The sequence below is a fragment of the Genypterus blacodes genome, unplaced genomic scaffold (genome assembly GCF_046128005.1).
Source record: "Genypterus blacodes isolate CSIRO-AG114 ecotype Tasmania unplaced genomic scaffold, CSIRO-AGI_Gbla_v1 ptg000021l_1, whole genome shotgun sequence".
NCBI classification, from domain to species: domain Eukaryota; kingdom Metazoa; phylum Chordata; class Actinopteri; order Ophidiiformes; family Ophidiidae; genus Genypterus; species Genypterus blacodes.
In genome coordinates, this window is record NW_027466834.1 from 8,618,215 (window position 1) to 8,640,191 (window position 21,977).

The 21,977-nt window shown below is 42.5% G+C and overlaps 1 protein-coding gene across 1 annotated transcript; it reads left to right on the forward strand.

The window, feature by feature from the left end:
- Window positions 1-493: 493 nt before the first annotated feature.
- Window positions 494-15,550, forward strand: LOC142992014 (A disintegrin and metalloproteinase with thrombospondin motifs 9-like). The gene is made up of 12 exons (XM_076142275.1): window positions 494-665; window positions 4,664-4,831; window positions 8,178-8,351; window positions 9,131-9,301; window positions 9,472-9,672; window positions 9,818-9,947; window positions 10,865-10,959; window positions 11,064-11,158; window positions 11,285-11,418; window positions 12,558-12,649; window positions 12,894-12,998; window positions 13,292-15,550. Exons 1-12 carry the CDS (start codon window positions 648-650, stop codon window positions 13,379-13,381), a joined length of 1,473 nt encoding a protein of 490 aa, XP_075998390.1. The 5' UTR covers window positions 494-647; the 3' UTR covers window positions 13,382-15,550.
- The last annotated feature ends 6,427 nt before the right edge of the window (window positions 15,551-21,977 follow it).

The window sequence follows — 21,977 nt, forward strand, 5'->3', positions numbered from 1 at the left end:
TTTTATTAATTTATTTTTTGTTTACAGTTTTTCAAGATGGATTTTTACTTTAAGGCATGAGACATTACAAACATATCATCATTAGACTTGGTACGATCTAGAGACTTGGCTGAGACCAGGCAGAGAGTCAGTGATGTGTGTGGGGTGGCAGAATAAAAGAGAAGAAACAAACAGTTTTGGAAAACACAGTGATTTGCAAAAAAAACACAAATATCAACTGGATCACACACTGCTATAAAAAGGAATGAGTGTTAACAGAGTTACGCTTGGGGATATGTGGTAATGAGACACACAGCTGCCTCCATTAAAATAACTAGGTGATTCTGCTGTATCGTGTGTGTGTGCGCGTGTGTGTGTGTGCGTAAGGCAAGGTCAAGCTGTTCCACTTCTTGGAGCTTTTCTACACTTCCGCGTATGCTTGCTGTGACAAGCCTTTTACTATGACAGATTACAAAAACAGCTGGGTAACATTTAGCAGTTTGAGCTTGGATGTTTTGTGTCAAAGGTCGCCACTTTTTAACTTCTTGGCTGGCCTGCTGTTTATATTTTTCAAGTTCTGTCATCAAGGATTTCCTTTTATTCCGTCTTTTCTAAACTTATTTTGCCGCCGCAGCTGAATTGCAGCAGACCGCTCAGGGTCGTTCTGGATGTTTCTGTATAACACGGTAATGGAAAAAGCTCTCAGTGGAATGTTTAGACAGACGGAAAAAATCAGCTGTTTTGTCGTTCCGTTTTGACTTATGGAAGCTTGGTGTATCTTTTCTGAGTGGTGTTGACTTAAAAGGAAACCATGTGGAAGAAACTCTATATGCCCACTCGACTGGTTGTTTATTTAACTCTTTGGAGATGGCAAACTCATACTTTGGCATAGAGTGCAAACTATGCTGTTTAGTTTAGCTGACTGTTCATTTCCAATCACAAGCATGCCACAGCTCCTGCAGCCAGCAGTCTATCAGACAAGTATTGACAGGGCAGGAAATGAGCAAATCAGCATTACCCATCTGAAACCCAGCATTACACATTTTGCATACATTCCATTTTAGCTTCTATTTGCACATGTTTAATACTTTTCTTCTTAGTTTCTATTTCTTGTGGGACTGGGCACTGTGTAAGCCAGACTGCTCTTGCACTTGGTGGCTATTTTGGCTGGACGGATAAAAGATCTATGACTTTGGACATTCCTTTGCCCCATGACGCCGGTTTTACCAGCTGTTCCCATGTTGACAACATGTTATTTTGACTTCTGTCTTTGAAAATTCCCTGCAAAATAAGACCTTGAGCACAAAGACAAAGCTTGAGCATTCTTCGACAAGTTGTTGCTCCCTCTTTGTCTCTAATCAGCAGTATAATCCATGCACCAAAGAGATTCTGATAATGTTGTAACAAAATCCCCAAGAAGCGCTATCTTAAAGTGCATGCAGTTCCCAGCTGAGATTTGCCCTTTTGTTTGATTAGGTGTCAAGGATTTGCATTGTAACTTAAGATTCTACATATTGTTGTTTGTCTTTATTGAGGTGATACCGTGTGAAGATATCTTGTAGTACAGGCTATAATTCTAGAAGGACTTCACACTTCCTTTACCTGCAAGTTTGTTCTTGCTCCAGGTCAGCTTTGAGCGCCTTTGAAGAGCCTGTGTAACTACAGTTTAGCATGTGCTTAGTATTACCATCGTCTTGCATTGCGAGCGTGCTGCAATGTGATTGGAATTCCACCTTGGCGCTCACACTGTCTGATGGTCTCACTTAGAGGCATTAAATCTAAGAGCAAATCATTTGAACTACATTGCTTCCTGCAGCAGTCTAGCTTTGGTTAGGCATTAAAAGTCTTTCAACTGAAATGTATATTAATAAGCAAATCTAAAGTTGTGTTAATAATGTGACTTTAGTCCTATAAATCTCATTACACTGCAGGGATTCAATGTGGTATAGACACAAGCTGAAATGGAATAAACCAGCATGTCAAATAGTGTTAAGTACAACATTCAGTCAACAGTTTATCTTGATTTTAAACCGTTGTGTTCAGTCACTATTTCAAGAGTCGTCGGAGTTCCTACTTGGGGGCACTTCAAGTACCGCCAATGGTACACGTCTCACAGTTTGAGAACCATTGATCTAGTACGATCAAAGAGCAATTTGACATCGGGCAGAACTCCCATTATTAGTTTGTGAAGCACATTTCTGTTGTGTCAAACTGTTTTTACGCCTGTCACCAAATTAAGAAAAGCCATTTGTAAAGTTAAGTGTGTTTCTCACAGTAATAAATGATTTCATACACAACTTAGTTTTTGATTTAAGTACAGTATTAGCTGGTTTGATTTCCATATTAGCTGTGTGACAGAAATTGAAACTAGTAAACTATTTAAACCTTGTGCACCACGTGTATAATTGGCTCACCTGTCCACTGCGGGCGACGTCATCTTGCTGTTAGAGCTCGTCTGTCCTAGACAAAGGCACTGGTGCTCAGAGAAAGGATCCAAAATCAGTGTGATTGTATTCTCACAATAGATTTGTCACAAAAATGTTTGCTAAGTTAAGTAAATCATCAAACTCAGACATACATTTGCTGACCCCCCCTCCCCCCCTCCCCCCAGGCTTTCTGTAGTCAGGTCTGTGTAAGTGCAAATTTGCTGGATTTGGTTTAGCTCTCAATTATGTGATTTGTTCCAGAGCTGTGAAACACGATCAAGCCCAGGGTGTTGCTCAGAGGCACTAAGCAGAATAACTGAGAGGTGCTTAGTTTGGCTTTAAATGGATAGATACCAATTCTCTCTCTTCTCTGCAGCACTTCTGGAGACACAAATGAAATCAAAGCAGTTATGACTTGGCTGGTTTTTTCACTTTGTATCAGGTTTTATAAAGAGATTGTGTCGTTCCATTTTAAAGTCATCCACACACTGCCCAGACGAACCTCAGTGGATTATATTTGGATAAAACCCACCTGATCATGTGAAATTAATTGCTGGTACGTCTCGAGATTAGTTTCCCTCGTGACCCATGTTAAAGCAACCTCAATCATCTCTTCTCCTCTGTAATGTCACAATAACATCTCTATTTAACTTTTAAGACTGTATCATAGTTCTGATCAATGCTATACGCACTTCTGAGACATATTTCAAGTCCGAGAGCCTAGAACAGAAGCAGTATAGTCGTACCTGAGTGAAGTAAGCCAGTTGTCGGTGGTCTGCGAGTCCTTGCCCTCTTCTTGCTCTCTAAGGTGAAGCCGTCCTCTGCTCCCACACACTGTGCCAGCTCTCTGCACTCTGCATTACCAGCCCTGATTAACTAATGGCTGACAGATGAGGCTGGCAGGGTAGAGGGAGGAGCACTTTGTCACATAACGTCTTCTCTCCCGCCGTTAAAACGCAGATATAGTTCAGATGGGGGAGAATCGCCCGTATGGCTGCGATTTCCTTTCTTCCTCCCTTTTTTTTCTTTCCCATTTTTTCTCCCCCCTTCTTTTACAGCAGTAAGGAGGGGCCACCAGCCCCCTCCCCAACCCCCCCTCCGTCCCCCCACAGCATGCTTGCCTGTCCTCTGCTCCCGTCTGAGGTAGAGGGAGTTGTGTTATCATTTTTGAGTGTGTGTGTGTGTGTGTGTGTGTGTGTGTGTGTGTGTCTGTGCGCCGGGTATGTGAATCTGCTATGCTCAAGATCAGTCATTCAGCTCTGCCTCAGCTTTGATGTCCCCCCCCCACCCTGTCAGCTGAGCCTGCCCTGTGTTTAAAATGCCTCTGTAATTACAATGTGTATGATGCATGTGTATGTGCAGCGTCAACACACTAAAACAGAAAAAGGAGGAGGCGACTTTGTGTGAAGGGAAGAGGAGTTTGTTGCGTAGAAATCCAAGAAGAAGACTCAGAGCTGGTGTAACTTAGAGCCTCAAGACGTTTCATTCCAAAGCTCTGGTCTGTACCATGAGTACAGAGGGGTAGGGGGGGAGAGTGTTTGGTGTTATGCAACATTGTGAGGTCATAATTAGAGGACAGTGCAATATTATGTTTATTATCTGGACTGGAAAATATGCTAAGACCTAACACAACTCTCCCCATCTGGCGTATTCGATTCCAGCACCCCATTTTAGAGTGTCTTTGTAAAGGAGCGCTCACTCGTCAAGCAGAAATAGCGGGCACGCTAATTGCTGTCTGGCCTCATGAGGACTGAAGACTTTAGAGTATTTTCATCTCCCATCTTGGGCAGAAGGTCTTTTTCAACGCTTTCATCGGGGGTGTCTGGTTTTTATTCATTATGTTTTTTTTTCCTCCTTACTTTTCTCTCAAAGCTTTTGTAGCTTCTTTATTGGTACCAGATGATTGTCTAGCCGTGCACCCATGTGTCACTGTGCAGCCTCTCCTCCTCTTAACCCTGACTCTGCCGTTCACATGGGGCTCTAAATGTAATTCTACTGTTTACAGGTTAAATAGGCTGCATTCCACCAGTGTGTGAGTGTTTGGCAAAGGTTTTAACGAAATCCTTTTGATTTGTTTAGTGCAAATTTGTTTACGGTGTGTGTGCAGTTGGCCATGAGATGCAATGAGGAAGCTGTCGGATGCTCAACACATTGTTATATTCTTAAGTTTATAGTCTATTTTCTCCAGCTCACATGTATTTAAGCAAGACTGTAGACCTTGCTAACACTTCCCTCCCTCTTTTTGTCTTTCTCTCTAGTGCTCTGTGAGTTGTGGCCGTGGGACCAAACAGAGGGAGATCACCTGTGTTTATCAGAACCAAACCAAAATAGAGGAGGATTACTGCAGTGATCTTCCTCGTCCGCGTACACAGAAGTCCTGTCGGGAGAGGGGATGCCCCAGTTGGAAGGCCAACAAGTGGAGGGAGGTATGTGTCCTGTGGGAGGCAGTAGCTCAGTGGGTAGAACTTCCGCTTGGGAACCGGAGGGTTGCCGGTTCGAGCCCCTGCCGAGGTGCCCCTGAGCAAGACTCCGAACCCTCAATTGCTCCCCCCTCTGCGAAGGGTGGTAATGTAATGTAAGTCGCTTTGGATAAAAGCGTCTGCCAAAATGATCGTAATGATCGTAATGTCCTCCTTGATTTCCCCCATTGGCTCACAAAATAGCCTGCAGGCTGTGTCTCGCTCAAACACGCTTCCCAGGTTGCAGATGTTGGACATGTACAAACAAAGCACCTGTCCAATCACCGCACAGTTTATTCATGTTCAAGAGCAATGTGTCATTTCCTCCCGCCGCAGCTAAACACCACAGGCTGGATTTGCACATGTTTATGTAGCACAGTTGGACTGAATGCTCGAAGATGAAAATGTTCAGGCTGAAGGTTTTGATGACTTCTTTGAGCTTCACAATGATTCAAATTTAAATCAAGACCATGACATGAAATGTGATTATTAAAACACGAAAAGTGGCGATTTGACTTAGATTGCCAACTGCATTGCTTGTGCCAGAGAGGAAGAACATGCCATCTATGGACTTTGTCTTGTATAAATAATAGAGAGACTTCTGATCTATAAAAGGGGGCGCGCGAAAGAAAAGGTTTGGAGACCACTGGGTTAGAGCAATAGGTTATTCTCCTGTGGACAGTTTAGTAGTTACAAGAAACAGGGTTGTAAATGGAACCTACATTTCAATCCACAATCTCCTCCACCTGTGATTGAGTCCTAGTTTCTCGTGACAGAAGCCACTGATGCCAAACTGCTGTCAGGTCACAAAAGAACTCTTTGAAATGTTCATAGTTTCTAAAATAAAAAACTCAATCTTATTATTAATATTTTAAACTAGATGGACAAATCAGAGACAAAAAGAGAAAAAAAAGTTGTCACATGATACGTTGTTGTTCAAATGGAAGTCACAATATTTTTGAGAATATGCATCGCAATATGACTTTCATGAAATCACGCAGCTCTTGGTTTTTGCAGTGTAGTTTCTATAAACAGATCAGTGTTTGAAAAGAAACTCCTGCACTAGTGATACTTATCGTCAGCTGTCTGAATCATAGTAGTGCACAAAATGAACATGAAGAAGGAGAGTTGCAGTTTGTGCAGGCTTCCCCGTGTAGATAAAAGCGTGGCGTTGGAATGACACACGTCCCAACGCACAGCAGGCATCTAGCATGGTAGACTGATGAAAGCTGGCAGGGCAAAGGTCACATGGAGAGTCACCGCAGGGGTTGGGTCACAGTCGTCATGGAGCCGATCGCACAGCCATAATGGGTGAGCGAGCAGGCGTGAAATACTTTTGGGCGCCAAAGTGACATTGAGTTACCACAGGGAGGAAGATTCTCAAATCCAAATTCATCACAAAGTTATAGAGAGGAGGGAAGTTTGTTTTGTTTATCATGTTCAAAGACACGCAGTGTATACACAGGATCTGTATTTGTTCAGTCTCAAAGTGGGTGTTTCATCTCTTCTCACACTCCATGTCAGAACAGTGTGTAATGGCGGGGCCTTTTTAGATCTTCTCAAAAACAAGTCCTGTATGAAATCTAACAAACCCCTGCTTTCTGCTGAGTAGCTGTAAAACCTCAAAAGGTCCATAAAGACTCATGGCATCCTCCCTCTGCAATACTCATGCCACTCCCCAGATTAGTTTTTTTTTTTTTGGTGTGTGTGTGTGGGGGGTGGTGTCCTCCTCCCACTCACTCTCTCTCACTGGTGTCTGGAAGCAATCATCTTCCTCCACATACCAGCAGCAACCATGAAATCCTCAAGTAGAACATAAAGACATGTTTTATGTCTTAACATCCTTGCCTGTGACATCTTTGAAACCTCAGCACCCACCGTTTGAGTGATTCCACAGCTCCTCCAGTCCTCTCACTCACCTCTGGTTGGGGCTGGGGGACTGACCACTGAGTGTTATAATGTGGGTGTCCAAGAACATAAGAATTATTGTCTGTTTGGGCTTTTTTCCAGTGCAGAAAAACAGTTTAATTCGTTGTAAATCACTTTCATCTGAATGTAAATTAAATGTAAATATTTAAATAATTGTAAGCACCTTAAACAGATTATAATGTCATCATTTATTTACAAAAATAATCAGTGTAACCTCTCTCTGCATGTATTTCCTCAGCCGCCATTCCTGTGTGCTTTCAAAGAGGTTTCGATAGTCAGAATAACCCCAATGTTTAGGAAAATTTGAATGTTATTAATCTCGACTGAAGCGAGCTGGCAGTGACTTGCTCGAGTCATTATCACACCGCGAGCAGAATTTGCACTATTACGATATTCTTCCCCCATCCCCCCATACTGCAACACCATCCTCACCCCATCCCTGCATGTCCTAACAATGTCACAGTACAGCTGCAATGCTTATAATTCATTTCTTTTAATCTCATTTGATTTTAATATGACACTAATATTTATATGACCTGAGAAACAAGCTTGTATTGGATCGCTTACATTTCATTTCTGTTCCCACGGGAATACTGTCATCGCCACCCCTGCTGGGAACGTTTCAAATTCCATGTATGCTTCTTGAGGCAGCTAGCTGGCATCTTTAACATATTGTTTCATCAAAGCTGCATTTGCAAGCGTCTCCCATCTCAGGGCCGTAACAGAATAAAATGACTCGGGCAGCTATAGGCTAATTTGCATCTCCAGTTCTGTGTCGGATCAGATAGAATCAGGTTGCTCAAACCTTAACAGTTAACAGTCTCTAGAATGACTTTAACAGCAGTTTCTGTTTTCATGCTTTTTAAGAGTTGAAGGAATTACCCCCATTTTTGAGATATGATCATTGTCTAATGTCAGATTTCCTTTGGTTCCTTTTGTTCTCGTTCCAAACTTAAGTTCTTGACCCCTTAACCACACTCTTTACCATGAAAACAAGCAGTTCTAATGGGAAATTAACAATAGCATATACATGTTCCACACATAGAAATTGGATACTTGTTGTATAATGCGTGGAATCATCGAGGCGAGGGTTCTTTAACTGAGAAATCAGGCTGATCAGCTCAAGCAGTACAGAATGCTTCCTCAGTATGCAGGTATGCTTCTCAAGAACATCAAAGAGATGTTTGAGATAGACCTTTGTGTGACCCCAGCTGAAATACTCACACAGAGGTGACAAACCAGCTCTGGATTCATTAAGTACATTGATCAAATCTGCAAGTCGGTAACAGCAATCAAAAGAAAGTATATATTTAACAGTTGTCACATTGAGGTCTGTTTATGAGTTTATGTAGTGCTAACTTGTGTGTCTCCTGTGTTTTATTAGTGTTCTGTTTCCTGTGGATTCGGAGTCCAGAACCGAGACATTTACTGCAGGCTTAAAGGCACTGGACGGGTTCAAGAAGAACTCTGCAACACTCTCACACGTCCCGTCACTGCCCGGCCATGCCAAACAGCAGAATGCACACAGTACACTTGGGTCGCTGCTGAATGGGAAGAAGTAAGCAAATACTCGTTTTCTTTCTCTTTTTTTCCCATCCATGCCCTCCCTCTCCCTCTCCCTCTCCCTCTTCCTCCCAGTGTGAAAAAGATGTACAGATGTTAAGCCATCTTATTAAGCGTTTTATTGGCTGATTTCCCTCGAGCTCTTTTTCCACCAATAACGACCTGCAAGCACCCCTGTGCTCGTGCGTGAGCCATGAGGGCTTTGTTGATAACAATCATTTGATAAATCTCATCAAACCTCAAAGGAAGATGATGGCCATCATCTCTTTTGTCCTGCTCTGTGTCACGCTAGCAGACTGTTTTCATCTCGACTCATCTCCTCTTTTAACATCCCATGCTTTGTCCTTGAAAGTGTGCTATGAAAGAGGGGCGCCATGTAGGGACTCAGTACTGTATCCTCCTCCTGCAGGAATGTTTGCTCCTCAGATTCCTGTTGTTGTTGCCTGGAGTTTTTGCCGTCTTATAATTGCTCACAGTTGGGCCCTTTTTCTGTTGTCTGGAGATACAACGATCATAAACTCCACACAGAAGAATTACATTTACGACCGATTTCTCTCTCAAATGCTCTAGTGTAACGTTCATCATCATAGTGGGTGAAGCCACTGCCACACTTGGTTGTACATCACATTGTTTTTATGCGGGGAATTGCCATCTGGAGAGCTCCACAGACAGACATCAGTGTTGAATTTATCTTTTACTAGAAGTACAACACTGCACCGCCTCTGCAATGCATGCTTATTAACTTCTTGTGTGTGTTTGAATTGCCCCCTGTAGTGTAATGCAACCTGTGGAGAGGGAGTGAGAAACAGGAAGGTGGGGTGTGTGGGTCCAGGAATGACCCCCGTCCAGGATGACTACTGTGAGCCATCAGCCCAGCCTCCATCCCATCAGAGCTGCAGAGGAGCTCCTTGCCAATATGAGTGGATGACAGGGGAGTGGTCACAGGTATAGGTTAACGCCAAACCATCACACACTCTACTTTAACCTTTAGTTTGTTTGTTTGTTTCAATAATTGCACATCATTGTTACAGCCATCTGGACTAATAAAATACTTACCGTCTAGTAGTGCATAGACTGTAATGGCATTAATTAACGTGTGTGTGTGTGTGGTTCAGTGCTCTGCCAGCTGTGGTGTGGGCTACCAGCAGAGAATAGTCTCCTGCTCCATGATGCCCTCTTCCCAGGCTCTGCATCCATATGCTGCCCAGTCCTCTGCCAGCACCCAGTGCCCTGAGCCGCACCCTCCCAGCACCCGGCAGTGCCTCCTCAGGGACTGCCCACACACAACCTACTGGAAAGTCAGCCCATGGAGCAAGGTGTGTGAATCTGATGATTGTGTGCGTTGTATGGTTCTGCTGACAAATCTCATTAGTGGATTAAGTTGTGGTGAGAGCAAGAGTCCTAGCTGTGCATTGGTGTGTGTTTTGAATGCTCCTGTGTGTGTGTGTGTGTTTGAACCAGTGCTCCCAGAGCTGTGGGGCGGGGGTGATGGAGCGCTTAGTCGAGTGTGTGACTTCCAAGGACCAACCATCCAAACACTGCCTTCCAACAGACAGACCTGAGTCTCAAGCTGCATGTCAACAAAGAGAATGTGAGTCGAACCTCTCCTCTCCTCTCCTCTCCTCTCCTCTCCTCTCCTCTCCTCTCCTACCCTATAATACACCCAAACCTATTATTTAACTTTTAAGTACATAAGTACAATCTCCCATCTTTGCCAACTTTTTCTGATCCATGCAGTGCTTACTGCCATGCAGGAATGTGTAGAGCAATGGCATTAAATTGACTGTGTTGTATATGGCAACCAGCAGCGTATCTGATTGTGTTTATATAAACTCAACTTTTTGTATTGTTCTAACACGTTGGGCCGATCAGCAGCCTGCCTCCACTTTAAGCCTCTTGGAGTGATTACTTTGTGGAACAATAAATAGGCCGTCAGCAGTTTTCTACACTTTTGAACGTGGTCAGTGCGTCACCAAAACACCCCTGGTGTGTGTGTGTGTGTGTGTGTGTGTGTGTGTGTGTGTGTGTGTGTGTGTGTGTGTGTATGCAAAGGCTGAGGATTCGATCCTTCTGGACTTGCACAGTGCTGTGGAATCTGAAACAAAGCAAAGTTTGCAGGTTAATTCCCAACATTATAGCAGTATGAAGCATTTGGAGTCTTCGTGGGCTTCTGGCAAATCAGGCATGAGGGAAATTAAAATGATATGCACAGGTGACAGCTGGTTCAGCACTCCAGTATTAATGCTAATCAGCTAATCAGAGTGATTTAGCCCCCGCAGGGAACAGGGAAAGCAGAGGAGGCAGTGCAAACTATGCAACCTTTCCATTGCTTTGCAATACCTCCCACGAAGGCACATTCCATTTAGTATTTAGTTTGTTTTTTCCAACATTTGGGGCATTTGCATTTGATTTTTGCACTGGGTTACATAAAAAGTTTAATAGAAGCAGCAGTTTAGTTCATGTTTCCACTTCTTTCATGTTGCACTGTTCCCATGTTTGCTCTCCCAGGTCAGTTGTTCGCGTCGTGCCGAGAGGTCCAGATGAGACAGGGTGTGAGGATGGATGGAGAGTACTATCTCAAAGTCAAGTCGCGGATCCTACAGGTGCGGCCGTTCTGTCAGAACTTCCTCCGGCGCGTGTCATGACTCAAAACTCCAGCTACTCCCTCACGGTCTCTCATTTATTGTCTCGACGTGTCTGACTTTAGATTTACTGCGCTGAGATGCAGACCGATTTCCCCAAGGAGTACTTGACCATGCGCAGCGGTCAGACGGACAACTACTCTGAGGTGTACGGGCACAGGTGTGTGTGTGTGTGTGTGTGTGTGTGTGTGTGTGTGTGTATGTGTGAGCCGGTGATGGAATTGTATCCACATGAGTTTTGACTGTAGAAGGAAAACAACTCATTTTGTTTCACACACACACACAGGTTGCTGAACCCGTTTGAATGCCCGTATAATGGCAGCCGAAGACAGGATTGTGACTGCAGGAATGACTACACAGCAGCGGGCTACACACTCTTCCACAAAGTTCGCCTGGACCTAGGCTCCCTGAGGATAATGAGTGAGTAATTACGACGTGATTGCCTGATGCTGTCTACTGTAATGAGACCACACATCAGTGTTGTTTTAACCCGCAGACGCCTCGCCCTGTGGTGCTTAATAATGCCTCGTTTGGAATCCTCAGCTGTCCGAGTGCAAAATGCGTTCCCTTTCCTCTGAAATCACAGTAATGACCTTTCAGTTGGGCCGTGCTCACATCACTAGGTGTGGACTTGAAACCAGACCTCTGGACACAAACACGTGCACTGAAGGAATGTGTGTGTGCATGGGGACAGTCATTATGCACATATTTTCGGAGACACGAACACACAAGCACATATACGCACAGATACTACGCATGCCTCTATATAAATGTGAAACACACACTTGCCTGTGAGCATTCACACATGGCCACACACACACACACGCACACACACACACACACACACACACACACACACACACACACACACACACACACGCACACGCACACGCACACACACTCTTCAGGCCATATTCTGCTCATTATTACAGCCAGACCCACCTTCCCTAGTATGTCTGTGATTAGTGTGTGTGGATCAGAGGTAATGGCGTGCAATGTACATGTGAGGACTCGTATGTGTTTGTATGTGTGTGCGTGTGCGTGTGTGTGTTCTGAGGGGAAGTCGGGGGTAGAACCTTCACAGTCATCCTCCCGTCCTCTCTCGTCTGGTCGGGGCCCTGACAGCACATGTTCCCAACCCTCCCTCTGCATGGTACTCATTGGGATTTCAGAAGAAGAAGGGAGGGGGTGGAGATGGGGTTGGGGAGATAAATAGTTCAAGATGAAGGAAAGATTACGAAGAGGCACTGATTCACTGCATCCTGCGCCTCTTGTGAACTTGATCATCATCTCATATGGGCGAGAGGGAAGAGAGGACAGGAAGAGGTTGTGGTCATGGTTGTTGCGTCGTGTGTCACAGGGCAGCGTAAATATGAAACAAGATTCCTTTCTGTTCGGAACTTTACAGGAGACTTGAAGTCAACCCTGCTTAACCGTACATGCTGATGTTCTGTTAGCTGTGTGTGTGGTTATTTACATGAAAGCAGCTGTCTTCTGTCCCTGTTTACTTCTGCCGTAGCACATTGTGACTTTACGTGTACGTCTTTTCTGCTCACCAGCCACAGACTTCCACTTTTCCCAGACTGTGCTCGGCCGACCTGTACCCTTTGCTACAGCTGGAGATTGTTACAGTGCAGCCAAGTGTCCGCAGGTAGGTTTAATACTGTACATTGTGTTCTCATGCCAACGTACCTGAAGAGGCAGGTGTTATATACCACCTGCTGCTACTGGAGCAAAGGTCAAAGATGTTGGGCTTGTTGCTGCTATAACTCTCTGCACCTGCTGAGAAGATGTGCAAAGGAAAACAAGTAATGTCGACCCCTACGATGCCCTTGAGCAAGGGGTTGTTTTCCTTGTCCTATGCTTACTTGTTACCTCTTAATGTGCTTTTGCAGGGTCAGTTCAGCATTAATCTGAGTGGTACCGGCCTGAAAGTAGCTGATGCCACCAAGTGGACATCCCAGGGCAACTACGTTTCAGTCAAAGTCCATAGATCTGAGGTAAGAATACAACAATCGATCCATATATTGCTTCTCTCTGCTTTACTGCCATTGTTTGGGTTATAAACAATGGCAGTCTTAAAGAATGAGTGATGATATAAATGCAAAGTTGCTACTGGAATGATGCTTCATGTGAGGGCTTACATTGACAGAGAGAGATTGTTGTGATTGTTGGCACTGAACTATACGATCTGATTCACTGACGAGGAATCCCCAGTGACATTTATGAAGCTCGTATTCTCCAAAGCTGAACTTGACCCGCTCTTTCCACTCTCGTTTGTTTCTGTACGTAGGATGGAACAAGAATCTATGGTCGCTGTGGTGGCTTCTGTGGGAAGTGCATTCCCCAGGCTCACAATGGCCTACTGCTTCAACTCCAGTGAGGGCTGTGCAGAGACCAAACCCTGAATCTGTCCCGATAACTGTGTTCCAACAGCAGTATCGGTGATTTGTTCGACCCTTTAGACATCTGTGAGACTGGACAAGGAGCATCTAACAGTATTCATCCTCCTGTAGCATCATCTGCTCCGTCTGGGATCAGATGATGCTACTGGAGGATGAGACAACAGGACTGGAGGATAAGACAACAGGACAACAGGACAAAAACAGACAACAGGATGCTACATATTGCACAGTATTGTAGGGCCAAGACATTTCCTTCATTCAACTACTAAATCTGAAGAAGAGCCAGTTATATTGACTTGCCAACAGCAATGGCCACCAAAAACATCTGAACAGGGTTCAGGCAGAGTTTTCAGCTTCATACAAAGGGATGCAGTAAGTCAAAACACAAAAGCAACTACACATTACAGACTATCCTCTCAGAGATTCCTCTGTTGTGTTACTCTGTGAAACAAAACAAAAATGGGAAATCCCTCTTTTGTTGGTAAAAAACAAAAGTATCATGAAAATAATGAAGTTGTGCATTTAGTTCCCACTTCCACACCGACTTACAACAACACAAAAAATAGTGAACACAGTGAAGATTTGTTTGTAATAAATTGTTTGTAATAATCAATCCTTGAGTGAAAAGATGTAATGTAGAGGAGACATATGTAGGTCAGATCTTATGTCCTGACACGAGTTTAACGCTCAAGACTTGCATGCTGGCAATGAATTGCTGACCTGCCTTATCTCAGAGGTCAAACACGAGGGGCCTGAGCCTCTATATCTACTAAAACAACGGTAGGTTCTCATTACTAGAATCTGTCTCCTGTCAGTTATTGTCAGCCATTTCACAAAACTACTGAAAACTGCGTATAACCCTGACTGACTCAGAGAGACTGGTACTGTGAGGAAAACAGCTGAAATATTTCAATATTTCACAGTAGAATGGCGTAAAAGTATTCCATGGCTTTGAAACCATGACGATTGTGTTATTTTTATCCTTTTTATTTTAACAAGTTTTCATGTGTTAAACAGTGACGGACAGTATCAGGTGTGACGCGTCTGCTCGTACCTTCCATTGGGCCTACTGTAGGTACCTGAACCCTACCTCTCACACAGCATCCGTACTCTACTGAGATATGTGTTGTATGATATTTATGTTTGACCATATTTATTCTGTACTGATTTGTAGATTCTATGTTTTAAGGTACAATGACTACTACCGTGTGAGAAGCCATTGTCTGAATTTTATTTTGTTTTCGTTCTTTGTCTGCGTTGCTGGAAAAAGGTTTCAGACTGTTTGTAGTTTATAACCACTAACCTTAAATGAGGATCTCCTGAATGGTGCTTTTGAACTACTGGAATTACCTCCGACCTTGAGAAGGAAAACACTGGCTTTGGGAATGATGAGCTTCAGATCATTCGAAACTTACAGGGTTTGGCATGTAAACTCTTCCTGTAAAAGCATGGCGTCGTCCATTTTTACTAATGTAGCTGAAAAATCTAGCAGCAATGTGGCCGGATAACACAGACTCAAGTGCTTCACCAAGAACCACTGCTGCCGTACGTCGAGCATCCTAACATGCTGGTGCGCTGAGGTTGAGCTTTAACCAAAGTTAGCTGATGCATGTTAGACTTTTCTTCTCCTCTCCTCTCCTCTTCTCCTCTCAGACAATGCAGCTTCTTTTGATCGAAAGAATTGCTGAAAAATAGAATTTAAAAAAGTCAATGAGCAGCTAGAAAACATTTGGCTATCATACGTTTTTATGAAGGTCAATTGTGCAATGAGGTCTGTATCAGAAATTTATACTATACTTGATGCACTATGTGTCATCAATTTTGTAGAAAGGTAATCCTGTGTTTTTTTTTGTTTTTTTTGTTTTTTTAAATAACCGATAAGATTTGTAACTTATGGTATATGTGTATTTTTAATATTCATACTTGAATTGTAAGCATTGTGCTGAATACTGAATGGGCATTGGTACTGAATAGAGAAACGGTGTGCTTGTTTGCCTGCTTTATCCAAAGATGTTTTTTTTTGTGTTTTTTTAAAGAATCAGATCAGTACCTACAGTATGTATGTAGCCTGTGTAAAGGAAATGAATGATTGATTCTGGTGCTATGGTTACTAATCGTACCAATACTGTATGTCTTGCTATTATACTAACATCGTTAAAAAATATGTAATAATAAAAAGTAATGCTTTTCTGCTGACTCACATGTTGATTTATTCACTTTTCATCCAAAAATGAAACATATGTTTCCTGTTATAGACTCAATCAGGAGACATTTGGTCAAGCTCTTGGTACATTGTTAAGTCCAGTCAAATCATCAAATTTTCATTCGGCTCATGCATGATGGGTTAAATGCCAAAGGTACATTTCACTGAAGTTGCACTGTGTATGACTACATGTGACAACTAAAGGATTCCTTCTTCTTTCTTAAAAAGGGAGAGATAAATTGTATGAACACTTGGATGCTGATTGGTTATTCAAAGGGGCAGAAGGTCAACATTGGCTCAGTTCTTACGCTTGCCAGGGTGTGGGTCCATGTGGATTCAATTAGTAGTGCGGGTTACAAGAGTTCAATTCCAATAAGACACACATAAACACGACAAAAGCCTTTTAGTCCATTTATCACTGATTCTGTTTTCTTGCCTTCTGGAAAGAGTTGAAGTTGACAGCTTGCCAGTGATTCACAAAATAGTTATGTCAAGTCGGAGGATGAGGTAAGTTCTCGACTGGCTTTGCAAACTTCACCAAACGCTGCAGAGCACCGTTTTAAGAGGAATTATGTCACCAAAAATGAGTCATTAATGAAGGCGCAGGTACATGAGCAAAGGCAAGCTGTTTATGTCCCAGCCACTTTTGCAGGGCTCATTGCACAGAGATAGCTTTGTACATTAAATGAAAACAGATACTTTGGCCCTGGAAGAACTGCTTTGATTTCTTGCCAGGAGCCTGCCTTGGTCCCTAAAATCTAATCTAAGGATTTGGACGAGTCCTGAAGCACGACAACAACTCCCTTCCAAAACAGTTTTCCAGTGAAGCCAAGCTGTGTTGAGGTTCCTTCCAGGCTCTCCAGGCTAAGGATGCGTTAGAAACAAAAGGCTTGAATCAGCATGAATCAGACGTCTTTAATGACTGAGCTGAAAAACACAATCCTGCACGAACGATCCTCATAAAAGAAACTAATGATTGATGTTTACCATGAAGTACAATCTGCTTCAAGCAAGCAGCACTGACATGCCACTGCAACCTATTGTAAAGAGCGTGTATCCTGATCCAACCAGTTAGTACTGGCACTGACATCATTCATCCTAAGGTTAGGTTTTAATGAAATTCTGCAGTTTTACTTCAAACTCAAGGATCAGGGGTGACACCTGGATGGTTTATGAACCATTAAATCCACTCCAGTACATTCAGATATTCTATGGACAGCACAGTAACACTGATAATGCATGTCAACAATCCACCCAACAGTATCAATTGTACTACATGTATGCTTAATATGTATATTTTGTACTATACTGTGGCTTGTGATCATAGCCTTGTGAAGAGAGGGAACACATTTCCTCGCTAAATTAAGTAAACAGTGACCCCTAGTGTCAGAATGTTCAGCCATTTTGTCAATAGACTGAACTCTTTCTGATGCAAACTATGGCTGAGGTTTCATTGAGACTGGACAGGATTCACATTTCGAAATAGAGTGATGCAAAGATTGAGTAAGATGTGTTACTGTGTATATACACTGTATAAACTGGATACATGTGCGTGTTTATGTGTTTGTGTGTTACAGTATATGTAAGTATGTATCTTTATAATGTGTAGTTTAATGCAAGTGGAATACATGTATACAGTCATATGACACACTACAGTAAGTATACAGTATTACAGTACAGTGCTCATTGTTGGGTGGCAGACTTGTTCTGTCTACAAGATGTTTTGATCTCTTGCTCTGTTTTGCCTCCTTACACTTCCAAAGTGAGAATCACTTTGAGAGAGTAACTGTGATCACTGTCCTTCAGGAATTCAGACATGTGTACCTTTCTGCCCAAACTCATAAAACATGTGAAGTTAGTGACAGCATAATTCGAATAGCATAGGTTCGACATGCTGATCTGATTTGCAATTATTTTTTGGTTTTATATTAGATTGTAACTTGCATTAAATTGGAGTGAAAACATTTATTTTTGGATTACAACAGTGGTTCTCAAACTTTTTCTTTCGCGCCCCCCTTTTATAGATCATATGTTTTTCGCGCAAAAACTTACCGGGTTTAGTATCGCTCCCCCTGTAATGGGATGTTACAGGGGGAGCCTGACACACTGGTGGCTTTGGACGGTGGTCCCGGTGGCCGGAAATAATCTAAGCGCAAAAACGTGTTGTCCGTGATTTTCACCGGCAAGTGTGCCGGCAACGGACGTTCCCGGCGCCCGCGCGCGCAAAACCTGTGCCGGGTTTAATGAACCACTGGATTACAATGTATATGTGGATGTTGTCATAGTGTTTTGGGACTTCGCATATAGACAGGTGGCATCCACACTGAAATCCCTACGAAAAACTGATTTAAATGAGTTATTTCAATTTGCCATTATTATATTGTGTCAGGGAACTGTCATCGATTTTTTTCTGAATATAAATGTGATAGAAAATATCCTATAAAATCTATTAAAATGTTTAAGAATGAATATGCAATTTCAATTGAACATTTTACATCTCACCCTGAACTAAACCAGCTTTGGAATTGTCACTTTTAATCCTGACCAGTAGATGGCAGCAAAGAATAACAAAAAAACTAGTTTAGCAGAGTTTCTTTCGAGTTCTGTGAGCAGAGAAAGAATGACAAATGATTTGATGTTATTGAAGTGATTTGTTAAGAACAAATGAGATTTAAGGTTGAATCTCTCTTCCTTTAAAAAGATGTGTGTGTCTGTGTATGTCACAAATGCAATCAGCAATGAACTGAAAGAGTCAAACGTCCATTTTCATTGTCTAATTGATTTTCACACGTCAGGTTATAACTGTGAGTGTGAGAAGGGGCTGTGCATCTATGCCTGAATGCTCAGATACCCCACACACACATAGCAACCACCCACACACCTTTCACACACTTAAACCCTGTGGTGTAACAGTTGGCCTAAAGCTTTATCAAATTCATCTTTTGATCAATATGTCTGCATCAAAGTCTATGAGAAACACACACTTACCTCTGCTGCCAACTGCTCTATGAGTATTTTAGGGATACAAGCTGTTGGAACTTTGCCGTGCAGCCAGTATAGACTGTGCTGTCAGCAATGCTGCCAGTGTTTTTGAAGGAAATAGTGTCAGCTTTGACTTTAACAGGGTGAGACTGAATGAGGTCATTTTTAGGTATTGTGTTACATGTCTAAAGTGTCCATTTTGTAACAGCTGCATGCGATGTGTGGGGGACTGGAGCCGTGGTCCAAAGCTGACCACCTAGTCGTTGCACACAGTTCTGTGGAAGCTAAGCTGCCAGAGATGGGCATATTCCAACTGGAGAAGGAATGAAGGGTGTGTGGGTGGGGTGGGGTGGGGCTGGGAGGGGGCTAGTGGTGGACCCCTGGGGTCCAGAAGTATGTGCCAAAAGGCTTTATGCACATGTGGTGTAGTGAAAAATGGACTTGCATTGTTTGATCCAGAAACACGAGACACTGGTGTGAATCACACATTAAGGCAACCAGAAGGAAGTGGGGATTTTCACATTGGCCCTGTGATTTCTTTTATGACTCCACCATTCAACCTATTCAATACTCATTTTAAAAAGCTGTGATTTTCACAACAGACAAAACAAAATAGCCATAAAAGCACAGGGATCATTAGGAATATCCACACAGTTATGACCAGTGGCTGCATTTTACTTGTGGAAAATACTTCCCCATTGTAAACCTTTAGGCTGTTAAGCAGTCTGGAAAATGTTGCCCCATTTCAGCATAGTTTGAATGAATGAGGCGAATGCCAGACGCAGGACGCGGCTGCAGACACGAGCTTACAGACGCAAGCTTTTGTGTGTGAAACCATAAGCAAGACACTCGATAACAGCAGAGGAAAAAAAGGCTCATTATTTTTAACAGCTTAACACTCCAATCAAATGAGCTATCTGGAGCTTTTACTCCCTGTCGTATCTCACGTCACCAGCGTATATTAAACCTCATAACAGAATGTTGTCTTTGTTCAGTTGCAGTCAGAATAACAGGAGGCCTGTGAGTGGCGTGAGGCATACACAACCCAGGCACTCACACACACCCAATGCGATGCCCCTCACTACAGACGATACACGCCACTAAAACACTCCCACTTGTATTTCTTGTGGTATTAAATATTGTGGGGTTTTCATGCTGTGTGTGAAAAAGAAGAGACATAGTGTGTGCGTACAGTGAAGAATACTTTTGTGGTCATGAGAGTATTCATGTTCTGATGCAGAAGACTGGGTTTGGGACCAATCGAGCACCAAATCCTTCAATCCAAAGTGTCGAGATTAACGTGAAATGCTATCACTTTTATATTCTAAAAGCACACCAGGAAGTATTCAACCAAGTGCATATGACATTGTCATTGCTTTCAGAGATGCAGATAACATTTCTAACGTTCAACTTTTTGCCTTCCATCTCTCCTACCAGAACATATACAGTATATGTAATTTTATATTATTCAATTAACCATTTATATAATTGTCTTTTTGAAAATGTGCAAGGATCACACAAACACACACACACGCGCGCACACACACACACACACACACACACACACACACACACACACACACACTCAAACACACACACACACACACACACACACACACACACACACACACACACACAGTAAACTAGATGTAGTGAACCTGTTTGATGTGAGCTATGGAGGGCACTGTTCTCCTCAAACACACACTGAGGGGATTTCTCTATTTTTTTTCCCTTGACGGACACTGAAAAGCAGCATGGCCAGCTGCTTAGGATCCCATTCCACAGAACTGAGACAACTGATTTGGTTTCCAGATAAGGAACAACTATTCACACTGAAGGATATATTTTATTTCAGTCTGATTTAGATTTCCAAAAGTCTCATTCAGAAGTTTTGTTGTGTTTGTAATAAGTCTGCCAATTGCTAAACATAATCTTTTTCTGTTTATGTTAGCATGTTAAAGCTTCAGGCCGCAGTAAATTGCAGTGTTGCTTCATAGCTTCTTGTTGTCCATCTGCAGTAGAGTGAAACTTGAAGAAATGTGCAAGAATTGTTTCTCAACAACTGGATTTCTTTCTTAGCTTCATTTAACAATGAGGGGAACAGCCACCATATGATAACCTCACAAAGAAAGATCACAAAGTTGGGCCACCGCAAGTTTTGCTTTGGTACTAAATCAGCAACTACGGAAACATTCATGCTATAGCAGCAATACATTTCTGTCTGCCTGCCTTTAGTATATATAAGTTGTGTTCTATTTCTAAGAGGTTAGTCTAGGTGATGAGATATTCTAGACATGCATAGCAGCACCAGTGTGAGAGCAGAGAGTGTATCAGTCAATCTAACAGTGGTAGGTAAGAGCATTTGGAAATGATTGATGGTCCCCTTTGCACTGAACTCTTGGTTTGACATGTTTAACTCACATCAATCACTGCTCTCAATGTTCTCTGTTCATGACTGAATAAGCGGCTCTGCTTTTTCATACCCAGACGCAAAATGACATTTGATTACACACACACCACCAATCTTTTTTCAGTATGAGGGTTTGATCATATATGAATCATAACAAAGCAACTGTATCATCCACTATTCAAACTTCAAAAGGCCCCTCAAACTCCAACATCATCCTCCTACCCATAAAACATCTCCACCCCTCTGTCTATCTGCTCCAATTAAGAGTGTGTTGAGGACGTCTTCCTGTCTGGACTAGAGACAGTGTGTGTCTGGGTGTCTTTTTGTGTGTGTCTATTTAATTGTAAATGTATACTTCATCCTGATATACATGCAGTTACTGGTAGTTGATTAGTGGGCACTGATTCCATATAGGCTCTAATCACACTGAGCAAAGCTCTCTAGTCTCTATTTATCTTCTGATTAGCAATAATATTGTGTGCTTCATTCCAAAAGTATTTGATTTGAAGTATATCTGTAGAATGTAAGAATGGGCTTTGAGAGAACTGTATGGAGGTGGATAAGATATACTGGGATGCCATGGGGGGAGGACCAGGAGGACCTCAACCCAAGGGGGAACACGAGAAATAATCTATAAAGCTGCAAACAAGTAAACATTTTGTTAACAAATACAGTATATTAGTTATTCCCTATTCTGATAGACAATAAATTCATTAATTTAACATTTTATCTAAGAAAGTGAATAGTAGTTGAAGAGTAGACACAGACAGACGGATGGATGGATGCATTGTTTTGTGTGTATGAATGATTTGTGTTCACTAGTTGGCAACTGGGCTCTCTCAGTCAGAGCGTGCAACCATGAGGAATATTGTTTTCTTTAAGCCCAGCATAACTCAAACTGCTCTTGTCTGAAATGTCTGAAATAACCTACACGCCTTCATAATTCTTCAGAATACAGCAGATCAATCTTTCCTCTGTC